The sequence below is a fragment of the Colossoma macropomum genome, unplaced genomic scaffold, assembly GCF_904425465.1.
Source record: "Colossoma macropomum unplaced genomic scaffold, Colossoma_macropomum, whole genome shotgun sequence".
NCBI classification, from domain to species: Eukaryota; Metazoa; Chordata; class Actinopteri; order Characiformes; family Serrasalmidae; genus Colossoma; species Colossoma macropomum.
Window position 1 is genome coordinate 10,801,642 of NW_023494789.1, and position 21,026 is coordinate 10,822,667.

Genomic DNA, 21,026 nt, shown 5'->3' on the forward strand with positions numbered 1-21,026 from the left:
GATACCTGGCTGAGGGGTAAGTATACAAATTCACAAAATAATTTGGAAAGCCTTATTTAGTTTAATTTAAAGCATAGAGTGGTAAATAAACCTTAGCTTGATGTTTAACTGCACTTATCTATGATGCTTTCTATATACTCGCTATCCCTCATATTTTTATGCTTTCTTCTTCTAAAATAGTAAAATTAGCATTTAAAGGGGTGGCTGAGATGGCCAGGGCCTTCCCTGAAATCTGATTGGCCACCCCAGATGCCACCATAAAATGTTTGCCATGTCATTGGCTTCCGCCTTGCTGTGGGTGGAGCAACTCTCTCTGCACCCCTACTCCCCCCGCCCCGCTTGCACATACTTATTGCGCATATTCGCCCCTTTAAATGCTAATTTTACTATTTTATTTCTTATACTTCAATATTCAAACATTCTGACTGTGGTTACCAAATCATTTGTAATAGCTACTGAAAAATAAGGCTAAGAGTTAACCCCTAAAAAGGCCCTCCAGTGGGCCCAAAGTTTTATTACACACTTCTATAACCTAAGAATAGCTCAGCCAGTTAGCATTGAAGTCCTTGTAGTTACTGTATAATAAGCCTTAGTGTGTAATAAGCCTGGGGTTTTAAGGGGTTAATAAATTAATGTTATAGTTGCATGCAAAAGTTTGGGCACCCTTGGACAAATGACATGCTTTGTTGATCTTGAAAAAATGGTAACACATCCTCTACAGAGAATATAATTCTGTACATTTTACTAAATTTAACAAATTACAGAACTGCATACAACTGTAAGCTCAGAGTTCAAGGGGTTACATGCACATTAACAGCAACAGCCTGTTTAAAGAGAGGTTAAAAAATGGTTGCATAAAAATGAATTATGGCTGTGTGTGGTGCATAAAACCATGCAAGTATTATAAGTATATCTATAAAACATGAAAACTGGAGGATACAGACCCTTTAAGAGGTCAGTATTAGTAAAATAATGGTAAATGTTAGCAAGATTTCTTGAGGCGATATTCACTCTACAGTACAGGTTTGTGCTCCTGACAAACAGACGCTTGTGTAGTTCTCCGAAAGCAGCTGAAAAACGGATGTTACACTGTTGTTGCATGTAGTGCTGCCTGGAGAGCCGACAATGCATTTATTTATGACTGCATCATGCACTCAGAGCCTTGCTGCTTTTGTGTTTGATTCCAAGCACAGAGAGTGCTGCCTTTTTTTGTGCCTCCTGATTGAAATATTCAGGCTTTTCTGCAGGAGTCGATCCATTTTACATGAGTTCTGTTGTTCTAGTAGAAGAGTAGAGAGATGCTATACGTGTAGTTTGTGTTACTCATTCATGAGCAGTACAGACACACATTCACATGCACACACACACACACACACACACACACACACACATACACACAGAGTGCAAACCGTAAGCAGCATAAATGAATCTTACAATATATTGTAAATAGTTTCTGTCACAACAAAACTTTGTATCTTTGGAATAGTAACTTCGAAAGAGATACGATGAAGGGGAATTCCAGCTACCTTTCAAATGGTGGTTTAATGTTAATTTTTATTTATCATGAAATGTTCAACAGCAGATGGCTTTTATTGGTGTAAAATGATAAAGAGAGAAAATGTGGCTTCCATTCTTCACCATAAGAATAACTCACTTTACACTGTTTTCTATGTAATTACTGAATAATAAGCCATAGGATAAAATATCTGGGAATTACGTCAGGGGGTAATGTTCATGTTCATTTAAAACTTTACACTATAAACAATGAATTTAAGTTTTGACTGAAATGGATACTGTTTGAACTATTTTACATGTAATTTACAGTAAGTTAAGGGCCAGTTAGTAATTAATTACTGTAAAAAACATTTTAACATTAAAATAAATTACTGACTACGAGTTGCATTACTTTCACAGTAATTTACTGTATTTACAGTAAAGAACAGTAAAAGTGCTACTGTACGTTGTGACTCCATAAGATTACTGTGATGTAGCTGCATTTTGAAATAATTATCCATAACAACTGGAAAAGTAATGCAACTCACAAGCAAGTATTGTACTATAAATTTAAAAATGAAAAGAATGACTTTTAATGCTACCAGAACTATAGGCATGTTAACCACTTAACAATCCAGGCTTCTTACATACAAAGGTTTATTATTCTGTATCTAAAGGGACTTCAATGCTTGTTGTATGACTGTATAATTTACACAAACATGACCTAAAACTTAATTGGCAGTACCAATAAACAATGAAATAGTTATTAAAAATGAATAAATAAATAAATAAATAAATAAATAAATAAATAAATAAACATCAAGATAAACTGAGTTTACAATAAAAATGATCAGTACTGTAATTCACAGTGAAAATTGTGTGTTAAGTATTGTGAAATCCTAGCATTTAATTCACAGTGTAATATTTATGCACTTTTTTTGAACAGTTAATTAATTTTTGTTTATTTAAATATGAAAATAATGTTACTGATTCAGGTATGAGTGCTTATGTACTTCTATACATCTATGTGTGTGTGTGTGTGTGTGTGTGTGTGTGTGTGTGTGTGTGTAGAGAAAGAGAGAGAGATAGAGAGAGAGAGAAATTTAGACATAGAAAAAAACTTTTTTATCAGACTCAAGTAGCTGCATCACCTCTCATCAGTTGCGAATGCTACCAGTTGCGAATTCACACACACTCAAAATGTTCCAGCAGATTGAGTGTGTGTATGTGTGTGAGTGTGTGTGTGTGTGTGTGTGTTGTTAGTGGTGTAATAAAAATGCCACGATCTCTATTTGTATCTGTTAAGTGCTCAAAATATCTGCCTCTGTATGGAGGTGTTTGTGTTCATAACACATTCACATTAGCATTTGTATTCGTTTTAGTCTCAGTTACCATGTGACAGTTCAGGGTGTACATCTCTGACCTCACAAGCATTCGATTGATTATTACTTAGGAAATGATTTGATGTATCATAAAAATTTGAGTCATAGGATATGTTTCAGAGTTATTTTTAAACGTACCCTGAATATACAGATTTGAATGGAAGAACTGTTTACACAGTAATATACGAATCCATACATGCTTTAGTGATTTCATGCTGTGCAAGTCAGAGACCACCCTTTTGTTTATTTAGTTTTCAGTTAAAACGGCTGTTAAATAAGTTATTCATTTTTTTCAGTTTGAGGGAAAAAAGGCAGTTAACAGATATTTGAGGATTTGCTGTGAGGATTTGACTGCATTCAGCCACAAGTGCTGTAGTGAGGTCAGGTACTGATGTTGAATGATCAGTTCTGGATGTCTATCTCATGCCAATGGTACTGGAAGGAACTTCATCACTCCAGAGAACGCAGTTCCACTGTTCCACAGCCCAATGCTGAGGGGTTAATACCCCTTGACACTCGGTTTAGGGATGTGTGCAGCTGCTCCAGAGTGTCCTGTTCTATTGGAAATACTTTACTATGAAGATTATATAAGCTCTGTGGTGCAAGCAATTGGTGCACTTTAAAGGGCCCCCCTCCCACCTTTTTGTATCTTTTTCCCCAAGGTCCACTTTTGTATGGCTTTATGTACCAAACTTATTTTCCAACCACTCTTTAGCCCCTAAAATAAAACAGGCAGTTTCTGTTGCTGTGCCTTTAAGGTTGATATATATAAATTATCTCTATTCTGATTGGCTGTCCTGTATTGTACCTCATTCAAAAAGCAAGCCAGGCTGAAACACTCCTTACAACTTCAACCTGAACCTGCAGGGATTAACTGCTGTAGACCAAGGTTTCTCATCCTGTGGGCCACGGACCACCAGTGGGCCATGAAGCACCCTGTAGTGGTCTGCGGGCCTGTACTCAAGGGAGGTAACAGTTTGTAGTGGGCTGGTAATGTCACTTTAAGTCATAAAAGTGGGAAAAAGATGAATTTAATAATTAAGAATCAAAGAATCAAATGTTATCAATGCTTTCACACCTACCATCTTTTGTGTGGACACAACAGATTTTTTCTTTAATTCTCTACATTTTGACATCTGTGAAAACTCCACCTGTACTCAGGTCTGCAACAAACAGCTGAAACTTGGCCTGGCAAAAACTGTGCATCTCGGTCCGCTTCTGAACGAACTCTGGTTCTGGCTGCTGGTGGGAAAGCATTCTATGATAAAATTAGGGAATTCATCAACAAAGATTGCTTTCTCTTAGTCTAGCATGTACTGTCAGTGTATTCTGCCTGTTTTAACGTTTGACTCTTTACAGACTTTGATTTGCTTTTAAATCATTTCTGCTGTAAAATAAAATAATAGTGAAGAGATTTGTTTGATTTTGGCTCATGGTCAGAAAGTATTTTTGAACCTGAGTGGTTAAATTCAAACTGATTAACCAGTCTTAAAGAAGCAGAAATCAAGGTTTATTATTATTGTTGATTGTGAAGATGCTAATCCAAAAGCCTGATGAGTGGAGTGAGGTTCGGCTATTTCAAATAAATCACAAAAACCCTCAGACTGAAGAGACATCTCAAGATCTCAGGTTGTTAGTGTCAGCACTAAAGAACAGAAAAAGAAAATTGTATCTCCATTTTTGTTGTTTTTCAGTTTTTGACATAATTTGAAAATACCTGTTGCCCTTTACATTGTTTGTACGTTTCATGATGAATGGACCAAAAGAAATGGACCAAAATTGCTTGGAAAAAGTCTGGTTCCATTGGCTTACATTAGAAGTAAAGCATGTTTCTTCCTTCTCCTGTAAAGTCACCATGTTGGAGATACAAGGTTTTGTTCCGACAGCAGTGATATATTACTTTTCTGTAAGGGATGGACCCTTCAGAGTTGCTGAGTTCACTAATTAGAAGGGGAGTCTGAATACTTTTGGACATTTGGTGCATATAGTGTGGTGGCTCTCTCCTTGTAGGTGCTGACTTGGCTGCCTGCCAAGCCCCCAGCAGTGCTTCAGGTTCTCCTTAAGGCCAGTGTGCGCGTGTGTAACAGGAGCGCCGTGGTTCCTCTTGTTCGTTCGGCCCATCCTCCACTGCTCTAAACTGGGTCAGTGCGCTGAGCTCGACCCTCTTGTCTTCCTCTCTCTCCCTCTCTTCCTCTATAAGAATAATAATAATGTGTTGAGCGCTAAAGAGGAATGTTTCATTTATGAGGAGGACTCAGTGAAGTCATAGCTCATAGCAGCCTCTGGGGCTGCAGGCAGACCAAAGGGAGCGTTTAGTGGAGATTGATTGTAGATTATTATAGTGAAGCGCACATATATTCCATAGAGCTTATTCCTTTGTCTTTTTTATCCCACTGTCTAAACGCTCACGAACACTGGCATGACGAATGGCCTGAGTGTGTATGAATGGCAAGTCTGTTTTTAGCCATTTGTGGGGACCAGCAGTGCAAAAAAATAATCTAGATGAGTGAAAGTATCAAAAAATCACTGTATTAAACTGTACACACTGATCAGCAATGACGTTAAAACCACCTCCTTGTTTCTACACTCATTGTCCATTTTATCAGCTCCACTTTCCATATAGATGCACTTTGTAGTTCTACAGTTACAGACTGTAGTCCATCTGTTTCTCTGCATACTTTGTTACCCTGTTCTTCAGTGGTCAGGACCCCCACAGGACCACCACAGAGTAGGTATTATTTGGGTGGTGGATCATTCTCTGCACTGCAGTGACTCTGATGTGGTGGTGTCATGTTAGTGCGTGTTGTGCCTGTGCCCAGTGCATCAGACACAGCAGTCTACAGGACACAGGAGTTTTTCAACACTGTCGCCACTCACTGTCCTCTCTATTAGACACTCCTACCTTGATGGTCCACCTTGTAGATGTAAGGTCAGAGACAGTAGCTCATCTGTAGCTGCACAGGTTGTGTTGGTCATCCTCTAGTCCTTCATCAGTAGGCACGGGACGCTGTTGGCTGGATATTTTTGGTTGGTGGACTATTATCAGTCCAGATAGTAAACTGTGTGTGTGTGTGTGTGTGTGTGTGTGTGTGTGTGTGTGTGTGTGTGTGTGTGTGTGTGTGTGTGTGACAGAGACTCTTTTAGAAGTGTGTTTTGATTGCATGTTCAGTATCAGGTGTCAGGATACGGTCTGAGAGAAAATGGACTGGAGTCAGATTGCACATGACAAGGAGAGATCAATGAGAGTGAGAGAAAGAGAAAGAGAGAGAGAGAGAGAGAGAAAGAGAGAGGGGAGAGAGAGAGGGGGAGAGAAATAAAACAGTGACAAAAGGAGAAAGAAAGAAAAGTGCGAGAGAGAGGAGGGGAAAGAGAGTGAGAAAGAAATACAGAGAGAAATAGAGAGAGAGAAAAAGAAAAAGAGAGGTAGAAAAAGACAGAGAAAGAGACAGAGAGAGAAGGAGAGAGAGAAAGAGAGAGGTAGAAAGAATGAGAAAAGAAGGAGAGAGAGAGCAAGTAAGAGAGAGGGAGAGAGAGGAGGGGAAAGAGTGAGAATGAGATAGAGGGAGAGATAAGGAGAGAGGTAGAAAGAGAATTAGAAAATGAAAATAGAGAAATGGCACCTCAGGCTTTTTTGTGTGCGGTGTCTGTAGAAGGTGTTCTTGTGAACCACTTTTTATGTAATAGAATTAAACATAAAGAAATGAAACAACTAATGCAAAAAACAAGTACCGCATTGAGTTTATTTGATTCAAATAAAATTCAAATCATTTGTACATTAATAAAATATATTAATTGTTGAAATAAAAAATGGGTTACACTTTATTTGGAGGGGTCCTTTGTAGATGATTAATAAACTCTTAACAGATTATCAGTAACACATCAACAACATATCAGTGAAGTATCAGTAGTGAAGCATCTGAATACATTGAAGTAAATATCTTGTAGATGTACTGTTGATACATTACTTACATTAAGTAGATGTATTGTTAATCTTACTTCCAACCTTACCCTAACCCTGGCCCTAATCCTAACCCTAACTTTAACTTTGACCCAAAACCTAATTCTAACCCTCATATCGTTGTTGTCGGAAGAAAACCTCCATTTTTGACGTTTTTTAGTTTTTGACATAATTTGAAAATACCTGTAACCCTTTACATTGTATGTAAATTTCATGATGAGTGGACTAAAAGAAATGACCCAAAACGACTTAGAAAAAAGTCTGGTTCCATTGACTTACATTAAAAGTAAAGTAGGTTTTTTTCTTCTCCTGTGAAGTTGTCATTTTGGAGATACAAGGTTTTGTTCTGACAACAGTAATATGTTTGTGACATGTTACTGAGAGTCTGTTGAGTGTTTGTTTCATCTAAAATGATCACTCAAAATAAAGTGTCACCAAAAATGTTGGGGTAATATATTTTATTATTGTGTTAACATGATGCACATATTTAAATCATGTCTGTTCGTCACAGACTGTTAAAGTCTGGCTCTTTAATGATTGTATCCATGTGGTAGAATGAACATGCTGGAGTGTTGATCAGTCACAGAATGTCCATCCTCCACGATGCATGTTTTTTGCTTTATAATGTCACAATGTCATGATGCACTGCATGAGACCTTTGCTTGGGTCATGGTGGACACAGAAAGCAAGACGATAACAGGCCACCGTTGGCCCACTGATGGCAAAGCTGGCGGCCCACTGGCTTTTTGCTCAGCGTTTTCCTGGTGGCCCACTGGTTGTTAAGCAGAGTTGTAGACAAATGCCATTTTTCAGCGCTTATTTTCCAAAGAAAAACAACTCACAGTCCAATGGACTTTTTACTTCGTTTCTTTCTTACATTGTCTTTTGTAAATTCATGCTTGCTTTTTAAAAATGAAAAAGCTGTTGCTGTTTAAAATCTGTTTGAGCAGATTATAGTTAGACTTTATATGCAGGACAACAATCTGGGTGGTCCGAGGGTGGATCCGCAGTGGCATTCAGTCAGCGGAGTGCTGACCTTATCAAGCCAGTAGACCGATATATGCTTGCTATCTGGTAAATGTAGTGTGCTTATCCAGACAAAAGTCCAGGGCTGAATTTAGTTTCCAGCCCAGCCCTGATTGTTAACACATTCCACAGATCACGTACAGCACAGTAACACAAAGCAGCTCTGCAAGCATGCAATAAAAATGCTAACGGCTAAGTGCTAATCACAACAGCCACAAACTCTCACTACAAACACAAACCAAACCACGTCGGTGAAACACATTCAAGTACAATGGACAAAGATCACCCAGACAGAAATCTGATATATGGCAATATAGGTATTTCATATATATGATATATTTTAGCATATTTGTATTTCCCAACTTATATTTGTTACATATGAATAGTATTAACATATATAAACATACCTGTGTATCACATATATTCAGCAAAATATATTATAGAAAACATTATTTATGTGGCCTAAATTACTCACATTTGCTTATTTATTATTTAAAAGTGAACATAACAATTGTAACAGTTATAAACGTACTGGGATATATTACATCATGTATCAGACATATATACATGATCCATTATATGCATATATACATATATCACTGTTGTCAAAACAAAACCTTATATCTCCAAAATGAGAGCAGAAGTTGAGTGACTGGTGTTGCAAGTTCTGTGGTGTTTGGGCCTGTAGCATTTTAGCTAAGCTAATGATGGCTTAGTTAGCAGGACAAACGTGCCACATGCCACTGCACAGGCTTGGTTCCAGCTAACAGATGCTAAAATGACACCCGTTTAGAGACTCTGAGAACACAAAGTCGAGTGACTGGTGTTAGAGTGAAAGCTGAAACCATGTGAGTGTAGCTCTTAGCCTCGCTGAGTGGCTGTTGTGCTTGTTTTCTCGTTTTTTTCCTGGCTCTGCTTTTTCCCCTTTTTCTATCAGAGCCACCTATTTGTGAGAATAAAATGGGTGGAATGTTTTTATTTAGCCAATCAGATGTGGAATAGAAATTTGACACGTTATAATTCTGAACCCTAAGCACCACACGCGCACACACACACACACTACGCTGTGTTTTCCTTGCTGTCTGCTCCTGCAGTGCACTACTCGAGTGCTTTGAAAAGCCCTGTAACACTTGTACACTTTACAGGCGTCAGCTATTGACCTGAGACCTGGGGAGCTGTAGTGTGTGTGTGTGTGTGTGTGCGTGTGTGTGGTGTGTGATCGTATGGGCATGAGAGAGAGAGAGAGAGAGAAAGAAAGCGGGAGAATATGTATAACAAAGAGGCGTAATTTAAAAAAATGCATGAAGACTGAACAATGAACATGTGTAGGAATAACAGTGATGAAGATCATACAGATCTGAATGAAGAGAGATTAATAAAATGGAAGTGTAAAAGCTCTTCAGGAAGTCCTGACACAGTCTTAGAGCTCCTAAACCGCTATTGCTGGGTTTCTGGATGGAGCCATTTAACAATTAGAAGCCTGAAATTACAAAAAATTTGGTACAGTAGGTAAAATGCTACTTAAAACAAAAAACCTGCAATCAGTTGAAAACAGTACAATATATGAAATGTTTTCACTAATTTATGTTTTTTTTTTTCTTTTTTGCGTATTCACACTTATTCTGAATTTGATGCCTGCAACATGTTCCAAAAAATTGGGACAGAGGCATGTTTACCACCTTTCCTTTATCTCATCTGGGAACTGAGAACACCAGTTTTATCATTTTTTCCCAGCTTTTACTTGATATGATTATCTGGGGTCTCTATTGTTGGATATTGCAATTCCTAATGTGCCTTACATTTTCAAAAGGAGACAGGTCTGGGTTGCAGGCAGGTCAGTTAAGCACTTGCACCCTCTTAGGTTCACATTACCAAGTTGAATTTACACAAATCCGATTTTTTGCCCTAATGTGACTCAGATCTGATGTTTTCAGAGCTGTATGGACACGCAAATCTGATCTTTTCAAATCCAACCTGAGCCACTTTCATATGTGGTCCCAGATTGGATACATAACTGGTTCGTGGCCATGCGACCCTAATGTGAACATTCAGATTGGAATTCATGTGCTTTTTTTCCGCTGAGCATGCACCATCATTCAGTATTACCATGGCAGCAGTGCCGAACAGAAGTTAAAGCCTGTAAATGGTGGAAAAGCAACACATCTCACCTTTTTCGCCTTCGCCTTTGCTGATGATGGACGTGACACATGTGATTTTATTCACGTGATGTGACTGAGTAGGATGTGCGCATGTGGGTCATTTCAGGATGACGGTTCATTCATATTAAGGACAGATTTGAATCACTTACCTAAACGAGTGTGAACAATCATGTCAGAGAGATCGGATTTGAGCAAAAAATCGATTTTGAGCAATGAGGCTTGTAATGTGAATGTATCCTTAGTGCAAATCCACGCTGTTGTAACACGTGCAGAATGTGGCTTGGCAAACAGGGACATATCTGAAAAAGACGTCATCTAGATGGCAGCATGTGCTGCTCCAAAATGTGTATGTACCCCTCAGCATTAATGGGGTCTTCACAGATGTGCAAGTTACTCACTAACACGCACCATACCATAACATATACTGGTTTTGGAACTTCGAGTTGGTAAAAATCTGGATGGTCCTTTTCCTATTTCGCCTGGAGAATGTCCATTATATTAAAAAAAAAAATAACTATAAACTAAAACATGCCTACTGACAGTGCTGAGAAAAATGCTCACAGATCAGTATACAAACATATAAAGGATACACGAAATACGTTCTAAGTTCATAAAGTGGATTAGTATTTGGATTATTCATTCAAATTGTTTGGTTGAAACACACACAATTAAACATGCATACAAAATCTGGTTATGAGGGCTTTTTGCCTTTGCATACAAAGCTCACCGGACAAAAGATTAGTCACCTGTGAATGAAACATACTTAATAACTTGTAATACCTCCATGAACATGAATAATAGCTGCAATTCGATTTGGCATGGACTGGAAAAGTTTCTGGATATGCGCAGTTCACCCAGATTTGGTGGATGCCTTCCCTGGCGTCTTACTCATAGTTCCAGGTAGTCCTACAGATTTTCAAGATGATTCAAATCTGGGGATGTTGCAGACCAGTCCAGATGTGTGAATGCTCCTGAATGTTCATCATGCCAATCAGTCACATTTGCAGCCCTGTGAACATGAGAATTGTCATCCTGGAATACAGGAATATGAATGTTATGTTCCGCTAAAATGATGAGCAAAAGGCACAACCTGGTTGTCCAGCAGCTCAATGCAGGCACTGTGGAGCCTCCTCCACATCAAACCACATCTTGTATGCAGTCCTCATTGAAGGCTTTCTGAGGGCTATGATGAACATGACTCCCAGCTTCATTCACATACAGGCAGAAAAGAGATTCATCTGACCAGATAACCAGTCATGAACAGTCCAATTTTTGTGTCTCTTCGCCCACTGTAACCGGGCAACTTTGTGAGCAGAACTGAGCAAAGGCCTCTTCTGTGCCACTCTGCTCCATATGTTCATGGTATGCTGTTCCCTGTTCTTTCAGAAATTGGTTGTGAAGACCCTGCGTTGACTTTTAGAAGCAATTCTTGCCTGGAAGTGAAGCAATTTTTATTTACAAGCCGTGAAACACACCGGCGGTCCCTGTCTGTTAGTTTCAGCCACAATTCTGATGAGAATTTCCTGTAGGCTGGGATTTTTGACACTGCTGGTAGACTCGTATGACCATACGCTTCAATACACCTGCAAATTCAGCTACTTCCTCCACACTCCTTCACACAATCACTCCTTTTTGCCAATGATTAACATCTGCTTTGCGACCCATTTTCCACACATCAAATGACACATTCACTGCACTGTGCCACCTTTTCTCAATCCATGAATCCCGATTCACACCCCGCAGGTATTTATAGCCCAGTCATTCTTGTGCACCGCCATCTACAGGAGCTTGAAGTTACTACCACCTTAAACACACAAGGTGACAAATTGTTTGGTAAGAATCTGGAATTACTGAAAAGTTGAGTTTGTGCTGGATCAGACGATCTAAAACACTTGTAGATAGTGCACTGTATCAAAACCTTACAATATGAAAATAACAAGATATGTCCAGGCAGCCACTTCTAGGCTTCGTCTTTAAAGGGCTAAAGATCGCATGACCCCAAATAGGTGCAAATTCCAAAAATAGATCCACCTGGAGCTTTTTTCTTCCATGCTGGAATGTGTGTGTGCATGTGTGTACGTGTGTGTATGTGTGTGATTTGCGCATTTGTGGTTGGTGTGGGTTTCTGCCAGCTCAGTCATAAATGATTCAGTTCCTCAGGCTTTATGCACATGTGTGTGCGTGTGTGTGCATGCATGTGTGTGCGAGTGACTGTGTGTGTGTGTGTGCGTGTGTTGTATGCGTGAGAGTGCGAGGGAGTGTGGGGGAGAAGCAGAGAGAGTGAGAGAGGAGTAGAAAGAGAGAGAGAAAGCTTGGTCTGACACAGATACATGTGTGAGAATTACATGTATGACATAATGCCTTGCGTGTTTTATATTGTATATTTATTGTGGTCAGAGATGAAGAGTGGGTGGATGGTAAGGGGGGGCTGGAATAGGAGGCATGAACACTGCTGTGAAGAAAAGCTTTTATACAGAGCCCCGCTGGTGATATCCTTCATAATAAAAATGATGCACAGCAGCAACTTACTAAGATGTGGGAACAAAATCCTAATGGCTACAATTTAGTTTACAACTTAATTATCTTGCTCCAACACCTTACTAAGTCATGGCCACAACTTAAATATCTTGTACCCAGGATTTGAATATCTCATTGTGGCCATGACTTAACTATCTCCTTCTCCTGACTCTCATTCCCATTCCTTACTAAGTTGGGGCTTGGTAACTTAAATATATTGTTCCCACGACTTACATATCTCATTTCCTCACCTTACTATGTCACAAGTTGAATATCTTGTTCCCAAGACCTACTAAGTTGTGGCCACAACTTAAATACCTTGTTCCTATTAATAATAACAAGCTACAAAGATGTGCGAACAAGATCCTCATGCATTGCTACAAGTTAATTAACAACTTAATTCTCTTATTTCAACACCTCAAGTCTCATACAGATGACTTAAATATCTCATACTCACAACTTAAATATCTCATACCCATAACTTAAATATCTCATACCCGCAACTTAAATATCTCATACCGACGACTTAAATATCTCATACCCACGACTTAAATATCTCATACCCATGACTTAAATATCTTGTACCCACAACTTAACTATCTCATACCCACGACTTAAATATGTCAAACACACAGCTTAAGTATCTTGTACCCACAACTTAACTACCTCATACCCACAACTTAAATATCTCCTACTCACGACTTAGATATCTCATACACATGACTTAAATATCTCATACACAACTTAAATATCTCATACCTATGACTTAAATATCTCATACGCAAGACTTAAATATATTATCTCCAGGACTTAAATATCTCATACAGATGATTTAAATATCTCGTACCTATGACTTAAATATCTCATACAGACAACTTAAATATCTCATACAGACAACTTAAATATCTCATACCTATGACTTAAATATCTCTTAGAACTTAAATATCTCATATCCACAACTTAAATATCTCATATCCACAACTTAAATATCTCATACCCACAACTTAAATATCTCATCAGTGCTGGAATGCTACATAGGTTAACTACACAGGCTTATTGAGTTGTATTTATAACATTAAACCAAAAGAACGGATCTTCACGATCCAAAAAGTCTGTAGCTTTGCAGGAGAATGGCTGATGTTTTGTTTTTGTCTCTCATTCTGCGTCATAATGTCTGTACAGCATGCACAGACACCAATGTCACAACGCTGTTCTGCACTCATTCTATGAAAATCTAACCGGCTTCCTCTTTCAGTTATTCACTGCAGTCACTGTGTGTGTGTGTGTGTGTGTGTGTGTGTGTGTGTGTGTGTGAGCGAGCCTTGCGCACATTTGAAGGGCAGCCGCTGGTCTTTCATCCCTCAATCAGCAATTAACAAGGGTCTGTTTAACTGCAGTGCTTTGGGAGGGCATGTAATTAGCAAACGAGCTAAACAGAAGAGCACACACAATGGCAGCGGTATTGTGGGGAGCGAGCGCGCACACACACACACACACACACACACACACACTCGCACAGCATCAATGAGCACAGTGAACAAAGCAGTTTGGCATTTTTCATCTGCTTCATCTCCACAGAAAGAATATTCGTCCATTCAGTAAAAACAGCTCCCTTTAGCTCTGACTTTTTCTCATTCAGTTTTTAGCGCAGTGTTATGCTAACAGTTCACGTTGTCTGACATTCAAGCAAGAGTCTTGCAGAGTAAATGTCTCACAAGTGCAACTGTAAATGTTAAAATTTGGCTGCAAAACTAATTTTGTACAAATATTTACTGTAGTTCTGTCTCTGTGTTTAGCGTAGCAACATACTGGGCATGTTATTTAGCGATTAGCAAATTATCTGTACCAGATAAAATGGCCAGTGAGTTTATGTACAAGATAGGTGCAACTAATAAACTGGCAATTCTGTGCCACAAAAGACAGACTGGCTCTTCTCACTCAGTGTAGTCTTATTATCGTGTCTTAGTTTACTTTGTTATTATGAAACACAGGCACCTGAGCATCCCAGAAAGCAAGAGAATAGTGGGCCACTGTTGGCCCAATGATGGCAAAGCTGGCAGCCCACTGGCTTTTACTCCGTGAGTGCATTTATATGCATTCAATAATCCGATAACTGCAGAAAATCAGATTTTATCAGTAATCTGGTCAACACGTTTGCATGCACTTGAGTAATCAGATAATGGGAAACTCCAGGTCTACATGGGTCAGGCAATATTCGGATTTCTGCTTTGCAACCAGCCAATAGACTCACAGAAGAAGACGTGACGTAAACATAACATAAAACTCAAACTTCATACCGCAGCTTTTTTTAAAACATTGTGCCACTTTACCTGAAAATATGAACTTACATCATCTAAAAGATGAAGAATATTCAAATCCTTTATTTCGTGTTTGGTTTCAGCGCCGCTCCAACTGTGTTTTTCTCCCATCTCGCGACATCCACTGTCTGTTCTCGTACATGCGCAGAGTGAGAAATCCGATAGAAATCGGTGTATGAATTTACATGCACTGATAAATCTGATTACTGAACTAAAATCCAGCTCTCTTTATTGGATTTCTTAATCGGATTTCTAGATTGGAGTATGATGTTTACATGACCTTTTGAATAATCGGGTAACTGCAGAAATCTGATTATGATCGGATTATTGAGTGCATGTATTTGCACTCAGTGTTTTCCACGTGGCCTACTGGTGGCTAATCTGCTGTGTCATTTGTTTCTTTCAGTTGTTTTTAATATGGTCTTACTTTATTTTCCAAAATAAAAGACTACATGCATTTAAATTTTGTTTAAGGAGATTAAAAACTAAGTAGACCTTGTATGCAGGACAATAATGTGGTTCAAGAATGGATCAGCAATGCATACAGTCCATGAGATACCAACTCTATCAAGCTAGCGCACCGATATATGCTTGCTGTGTGGGGTGCCACAGACCTGAGTCTGCAGTAGTGCGGATAGGCTAACTATAATAGCTAAAGTTACAGTAACAGTATTTTTCTGTTCTCACACACAAACATGTCTCTGTATCATCCACCAGATTAATTTAATAATTTAGCTTCTGCAGAAGACAACGACTGCCCCTCTTCTAACGTTAAACTCTTAGTACTAGCATTAGCTCATGTACTCCCAGATAGCAAGAAGCTAGCAGGCCACTCTTAGCAAGTGAGCCACTGAACAAAGCTGGCAAAGCTCTCCTAAATATTACATATCAGGAAATATTGAAGAATATTTCTTTAACTTTTGAGGAGTTTTATGGTAAACCTGGTTTGATCTGAGAAAGACTGAATTCAAGGGTACATGACACTAAATCTTTAAAATGAATACTTAAAGGCACTGAATAAAGCTGTGCTTAGTTAGCCAAATGATGTTAGTCTTACTGTGTCAGAGGAATTTCTGTATCTGTCTGTATTTTTGTTTTTTTTTTTTATTGAAAGATCATGTTTATAATGGGCTGTGCTACAAAATTGTCTTTTAGGCTAGCCTGCTAGAAAAATTAGGGTAGACTAGCATAGCTGGTCATCAGCAGAACCAGCATACCTTGTGTTTTGGATGCTGGTATGATGGTCAGCAGTAGCAGGAGATGTTAAGATCACCACCAAAACCAGCATGGGTGACCAGCTAAACCAGCACCAGACCAGCATAAATCAGCATGAAACAGCATAGGCCAGCATTTGAGGTTAACCTTATGCATCAACTTTTAATCGTGTCATCTATTTTTATTGTGCCAGGATCATGACGGAAACAATCATGGGTCTCTGTGTCCTCTCCTCTTACCTCCAGACCCGGATCTGGCGGGTTTTGTTCTGTTCTCTTCTCTCTGTGCCCTGTTGGTCAGTACACACTGACCATGCCCCTCTGGCATCACAGATATTCCAGCCACATGGCTATTTTCATATTAGTCCAGATTTTGTGAGACACGTAGTCCTACTCTGTTTGGTCTTTCTGTCTGTGGACTGAGTCTCTGCCATGCTGCTTATTAAGGTCTATGCAGAAGTGGAAAGAATTTACATTGGATCATCCTCATTCAGCAGCCGTGAGACTTAAAGGGCCCACATCATGGAAAATTAAAAACCTGCTTTTTAATAAAAAAATAAATAAACAGTCTCATGTACTACGGAAACATAGTAAAAGTTTTAATATGTATATATCAAACTGAGCTGCAAAAACAGCCAGCTTTATATACTTCATGGTTGTGATGTCACAGCCATGAACACATTTACATATGACTGCCTACATCAGTTCAGCACACACTGCAGACTTTTATTCAAACTTAACAGTTTTGCTTTGTGCATTTCAGGTTAGATAGCTTTTGGAATATGTTTCATTTCACTTGTGAAAGTGTCAGCCAACCAGAACAGAGGTCATTTACATATACATAGGCACTCTAACTAAACCAGCCTGTTCATTTCTAAGCCATAAACAGAGGCTGGAAAACCTTGGGTGAAATTAATTACCTGCTAGCTGTATTTGATGCACAGATCCACTCACGTTATGCTTGTGTGTCCCAGTCTATTGATATGTTTGTTGATTTTATAAGCACTTCCTGCACATTACATTGTACAATTGTGGTTAATTTACTGAATTTAACCCATTTAAGGAAAAAAAAAGCATAAAATGTGGCCTGTGCAAAAGTTATGGCACAAAGATGTTAAAATGGGGGTGTTCAGTTTTTGCATATGACTGTCAGTGGACTTTAAATATAATAAAATGTAAGATATGGACATTTTTTAAACTGTATGTAAAAGTAATGTGTCCCTCTGTCTCTTCTGACTCTCTGTGTAGGTAATTTTAAAGGGCTGTGTAAACAGATTGACCACTTTCCTGAAGACGCAGACTATGAAGCAGACGCAGCAGAGTACTTCCTCCGTGAGTTATATATGAATATGTGTGCATGTGTCCATCTATGTATGTTTGTGTGAACTGACCTATTCATGCTCTGCACACAGGAGAGTTTTGTTTGTAGCTTCTGTTGCAAGGTTGAACTGCTTTCCAGAATTTTGGCAAAAAGCCCACTTAACCTAATGGCAAACTTAAGCGCATATTTTAATGTAGAGCACATTATTAATTTTTAATTAAATTTATTTTGTATGCATGTGAAAACTCACAGTAATAGGAAAGATGGGGTGTAGTTTGTCATGTAATCGAGCTAACTTTAGCATGGTGGTAAATTGGTTGTTGTCATTTCAAGCCCGATAAAGTTTTCTTTAGCTAAGGCAACTTGATCCAGCTCAGTAGCGTAGTATTTTAAACTGAAAAAAAAGAAAACAATGAAACAAAAACATCCCAATTGACTGTGTGACCATTGCTAAAGTTCTAAAATGTGCTGTTCATATTTCATGTACTGCATATAAATAAGCTGCAACAACGGTCTGTTTAGAATTCATCATGGTTGTGATGTCAGATGTATTGCACAGCATTTTGGGGTATAGCAGTTCAAAAGGTATAAACATTGTAATAGAAACATTTGTTTTTTATTCTGACTTTAAATATTTCTGAATTGCTGGAGATGTTGACAAAAATATTATTGTTTATTGTCATTACCATATATCAGTTTTTGTCTACATTGGTGTAAATTGTAAACAAAACTAAAATTGCAGTATGGTTCAGTAAATGACTGTGAAAGTAACAAAACTAGTAGCCAGTAATTCACTGTAATTTTACAGTTGAGTCGATGGCCCGAACTAAAAACCAAGATCTAATAGTCACAGTTGACGGCTAGTTCTGCCAGGAAACCTTTTGTCAGCAGTAAGAACGAGATACCCTCACGTTTGCGTGGTGTACAGTTGCCCACAGCGCCAACTAGTGGATTTATTAGTCAACTAGTCTATTCAGACCCTATTACGCAGTGAATTTACTAATGATCACTGCAGTTTCTCATTAGACTGAATGGGATTTTTGCTCGTGTTCTGTAAAGCTTCTCCAGCCTGGCAGCAGCTGCTTCTAAAGCACATGTTTGTGGGTGGATTGTGGACAGGTCAGTTTGCAGGTATGTACAATGGAGAGAATGAAAGATGAAGATAAGTAATGTGGGGGAAAGGGCAGAAGGGAGCGAGGGACATGGACATGGAGAGGGATAAATATATGAGAAAAAAAGATGCATGGGGCGAGAGAGAGGAGAGGAAAAGCATATTTAGGAAGGAAGAAGGAGAGGGCCGGCCTGCTGCTCCCCAATTAGGCCACTTACTTCTATAAATATTTTACTTTGCGCCTATATAGGTCAAATCTCTCCTTCACCCCCCGCCTCCCCTAGCAGCCTACACACCACACACGGTGTTTGACCACGGAGAGAGAGAGAGAGAGAGAGAGAGAGAGAGAGAGAGAGATTGAGAGTGAGAGACTGAAAGAGGGAGAGTGAAGAAGAGAGATAGTGAATGAGAGAGAGAAAGAGAGAGATAGTGAGGGAAAGAGTGAAGAAGAAATAAAGAGAGAGACAGAGAGAGAGAAATAGTGAGGGAGAGAGAAAGAGAGAGAGATGGAGAGAGACAGTGAAAAAGAGACAGAGAGAGAGAGAGAGAGAGAGAGAGAGAGAAAGACAGAGAAAAAGAGAGAGCACGAGTGAAAGTATAAGACAGAGAGACAGAAAGTCAGAAAGAGTGAAGAAGAGACTGTTTAAGAGAGAGAGAGAGAGAGAGAGAGAGAGAGAGAGAGAGAGAGATTGATTGATTGGTAAGAGTATGATTGACCTCTGAGAGGAAGATGAGTAGGGAGAGAGGTGAAAGAGAGATTTGAGATGGAAAAGGAGAAAAACAGGTGCACAAAAAAGGACAAAGATCTAAAAAAGGTTCTACTGGCTTCTCTTTGACTCACCTCTCTCTCTCTCAAGTCTAATTATACAGTCTTACTAACCTTTAAAAAGTTTTTTTTTTTATTATTTGAGAGCTAATTTAAGACCACAATTAGTTACATTTACTCTCAATGAAATAACAAGTGTTTTTTTTTCATTTCTCTCTACACACAACAATACCTTTTCATCAAAATCAAATCATAATGAAAGGGCTCCTTTTCTACTTACATACAGACTTATTTCAATGACCTAGATTAATAAAAAAATAATAATATTGATTTACACCATGCTCCTGTTATCACCAACAATAACTGCAACCTCTTAGGGTTAAACTCTGAAATAATCCCACTGTTCCATATGAAGAGGAACCGGATTTATGTCATTGATTTAGTGCAGAACAGCAGGCGTTATTGCTTTCACCATTGTCTTGTTTAACCAAATGAATTAACAATGTAAATGTATAGGCTACTTGCACAACATGTAGCTGCTAGCTTGATCTGGTTTCTCTCTCTCTCTACTCTCTTCAGGCTCCTCTACAGTCAGATCAATATGCATTGCCCATGCATATATATCAAATTCCACTGTTACCATGGCAATGTGTCTGCTGTGATATCACTGGATGAATAATGGTACTTCATTTGGGTTAATGATGTCACCTAGTAGAATGATATCCTCAATGATGTAAAGACTTCTTAAAAGGCATGACATGTGCAGCTTCAAAGGCCCACCGTTACACAAGCCACAGATTACGAGCTCCCCCTCCATTAGACCCTTTGATGAAGAGTTATATATAATAACCTTTATATAAAACAAAGCTTGTGAATGAATAGACGTCCCCACCACTATTGTCCCCGATTCCCAAACCATGCAGAATATAGAACAGCAAGAGATTGTACCGACAGTGACATCATTCTGAATGCAAATGAGAGACAGCAAGAGAGAGAGAGAGCATGTTTCTGACACAGATACATGTGTGAGAATTACATGTAAAACATAATGCACTGTGCACTCAGAGAGGCAGTTGTTTTATTTAGCATGGCGAGAGAGGAGCCGAGTGTGGGCTGAAGGACAAGGCATGAAAGCTGCCCTGGAATAAAATTTTCAGCTTTAACCCGTTCAGACTCAAACTGGCGTGATGCTCCATAACAGAGTGCTACCCATCATGTTACATTCGCATTAGGTTGGTTTTGGTGATTGTAGCTCGAAATTCACTACGTTATTTCACATTTTGAATTTGTACACTGTGGCCTTTCTAAGGCCCTAAATTCTACAAGGGGCCCTCCAACCTGAACTGGAGCCATGTGAACCAAATGCTAATGCCACACAGTCACAGATTTTGGTTTAACACCCAAGTGCTTCCACTACAATCCTCCGTTCTTTAACATTTCAGGCTTATTACATACTGAGGCCTATTATTTAGTAACTACAGGGATGTCAATGCAAAATGGCTGAGTTATTCTTAGGTAATAGAATTGTGTAATAAAACTTGCCGCCATTTAAGGGGTTAAAAAAGTTTGCTCTATCTGTTGGTAGAAACACGTAATATTTATTAATCAATCAATATTCACTCCTCTACTCACAAACGTAAGCATAGCACCTGATAACTAAAAAAATAGAATGTGGAGAGACATTTTACAAGAAACTATTCTACTTTTGCTAAAAAAGTTTCCTGCCAGAGATGCGAGAAATGCCGGCTATAATGTTAGCT

The 21,026-nt window shown here is 38.8% G+C and overlaps 1 protein-coding gene across 1 annotated transcript in view; it reads left to right on the forward strand.

The window, feature by feature from the left end:
- The window catches only part of LOC118807880 (voltage-dependent calcium channel gamma-2 subunit-like), a 78,296-nt gene that overhangs the window by 37,913 nt on the left and 19,357 nt on the right, over nucleotides 1–21,026 (forward strand). Inside the window, exon 2 of the mRNA XM_036570042.1 lies at nucleotides 17,317–17,400. Within this exon, the coding sequence (XP_036425935.1) occupies nucleotides 17,317–17,400 (84 nt within the window). The remainder of the gene's footprint in view (nucleotides 1–17,316; nucleotides 17,401–21,026) is intronic.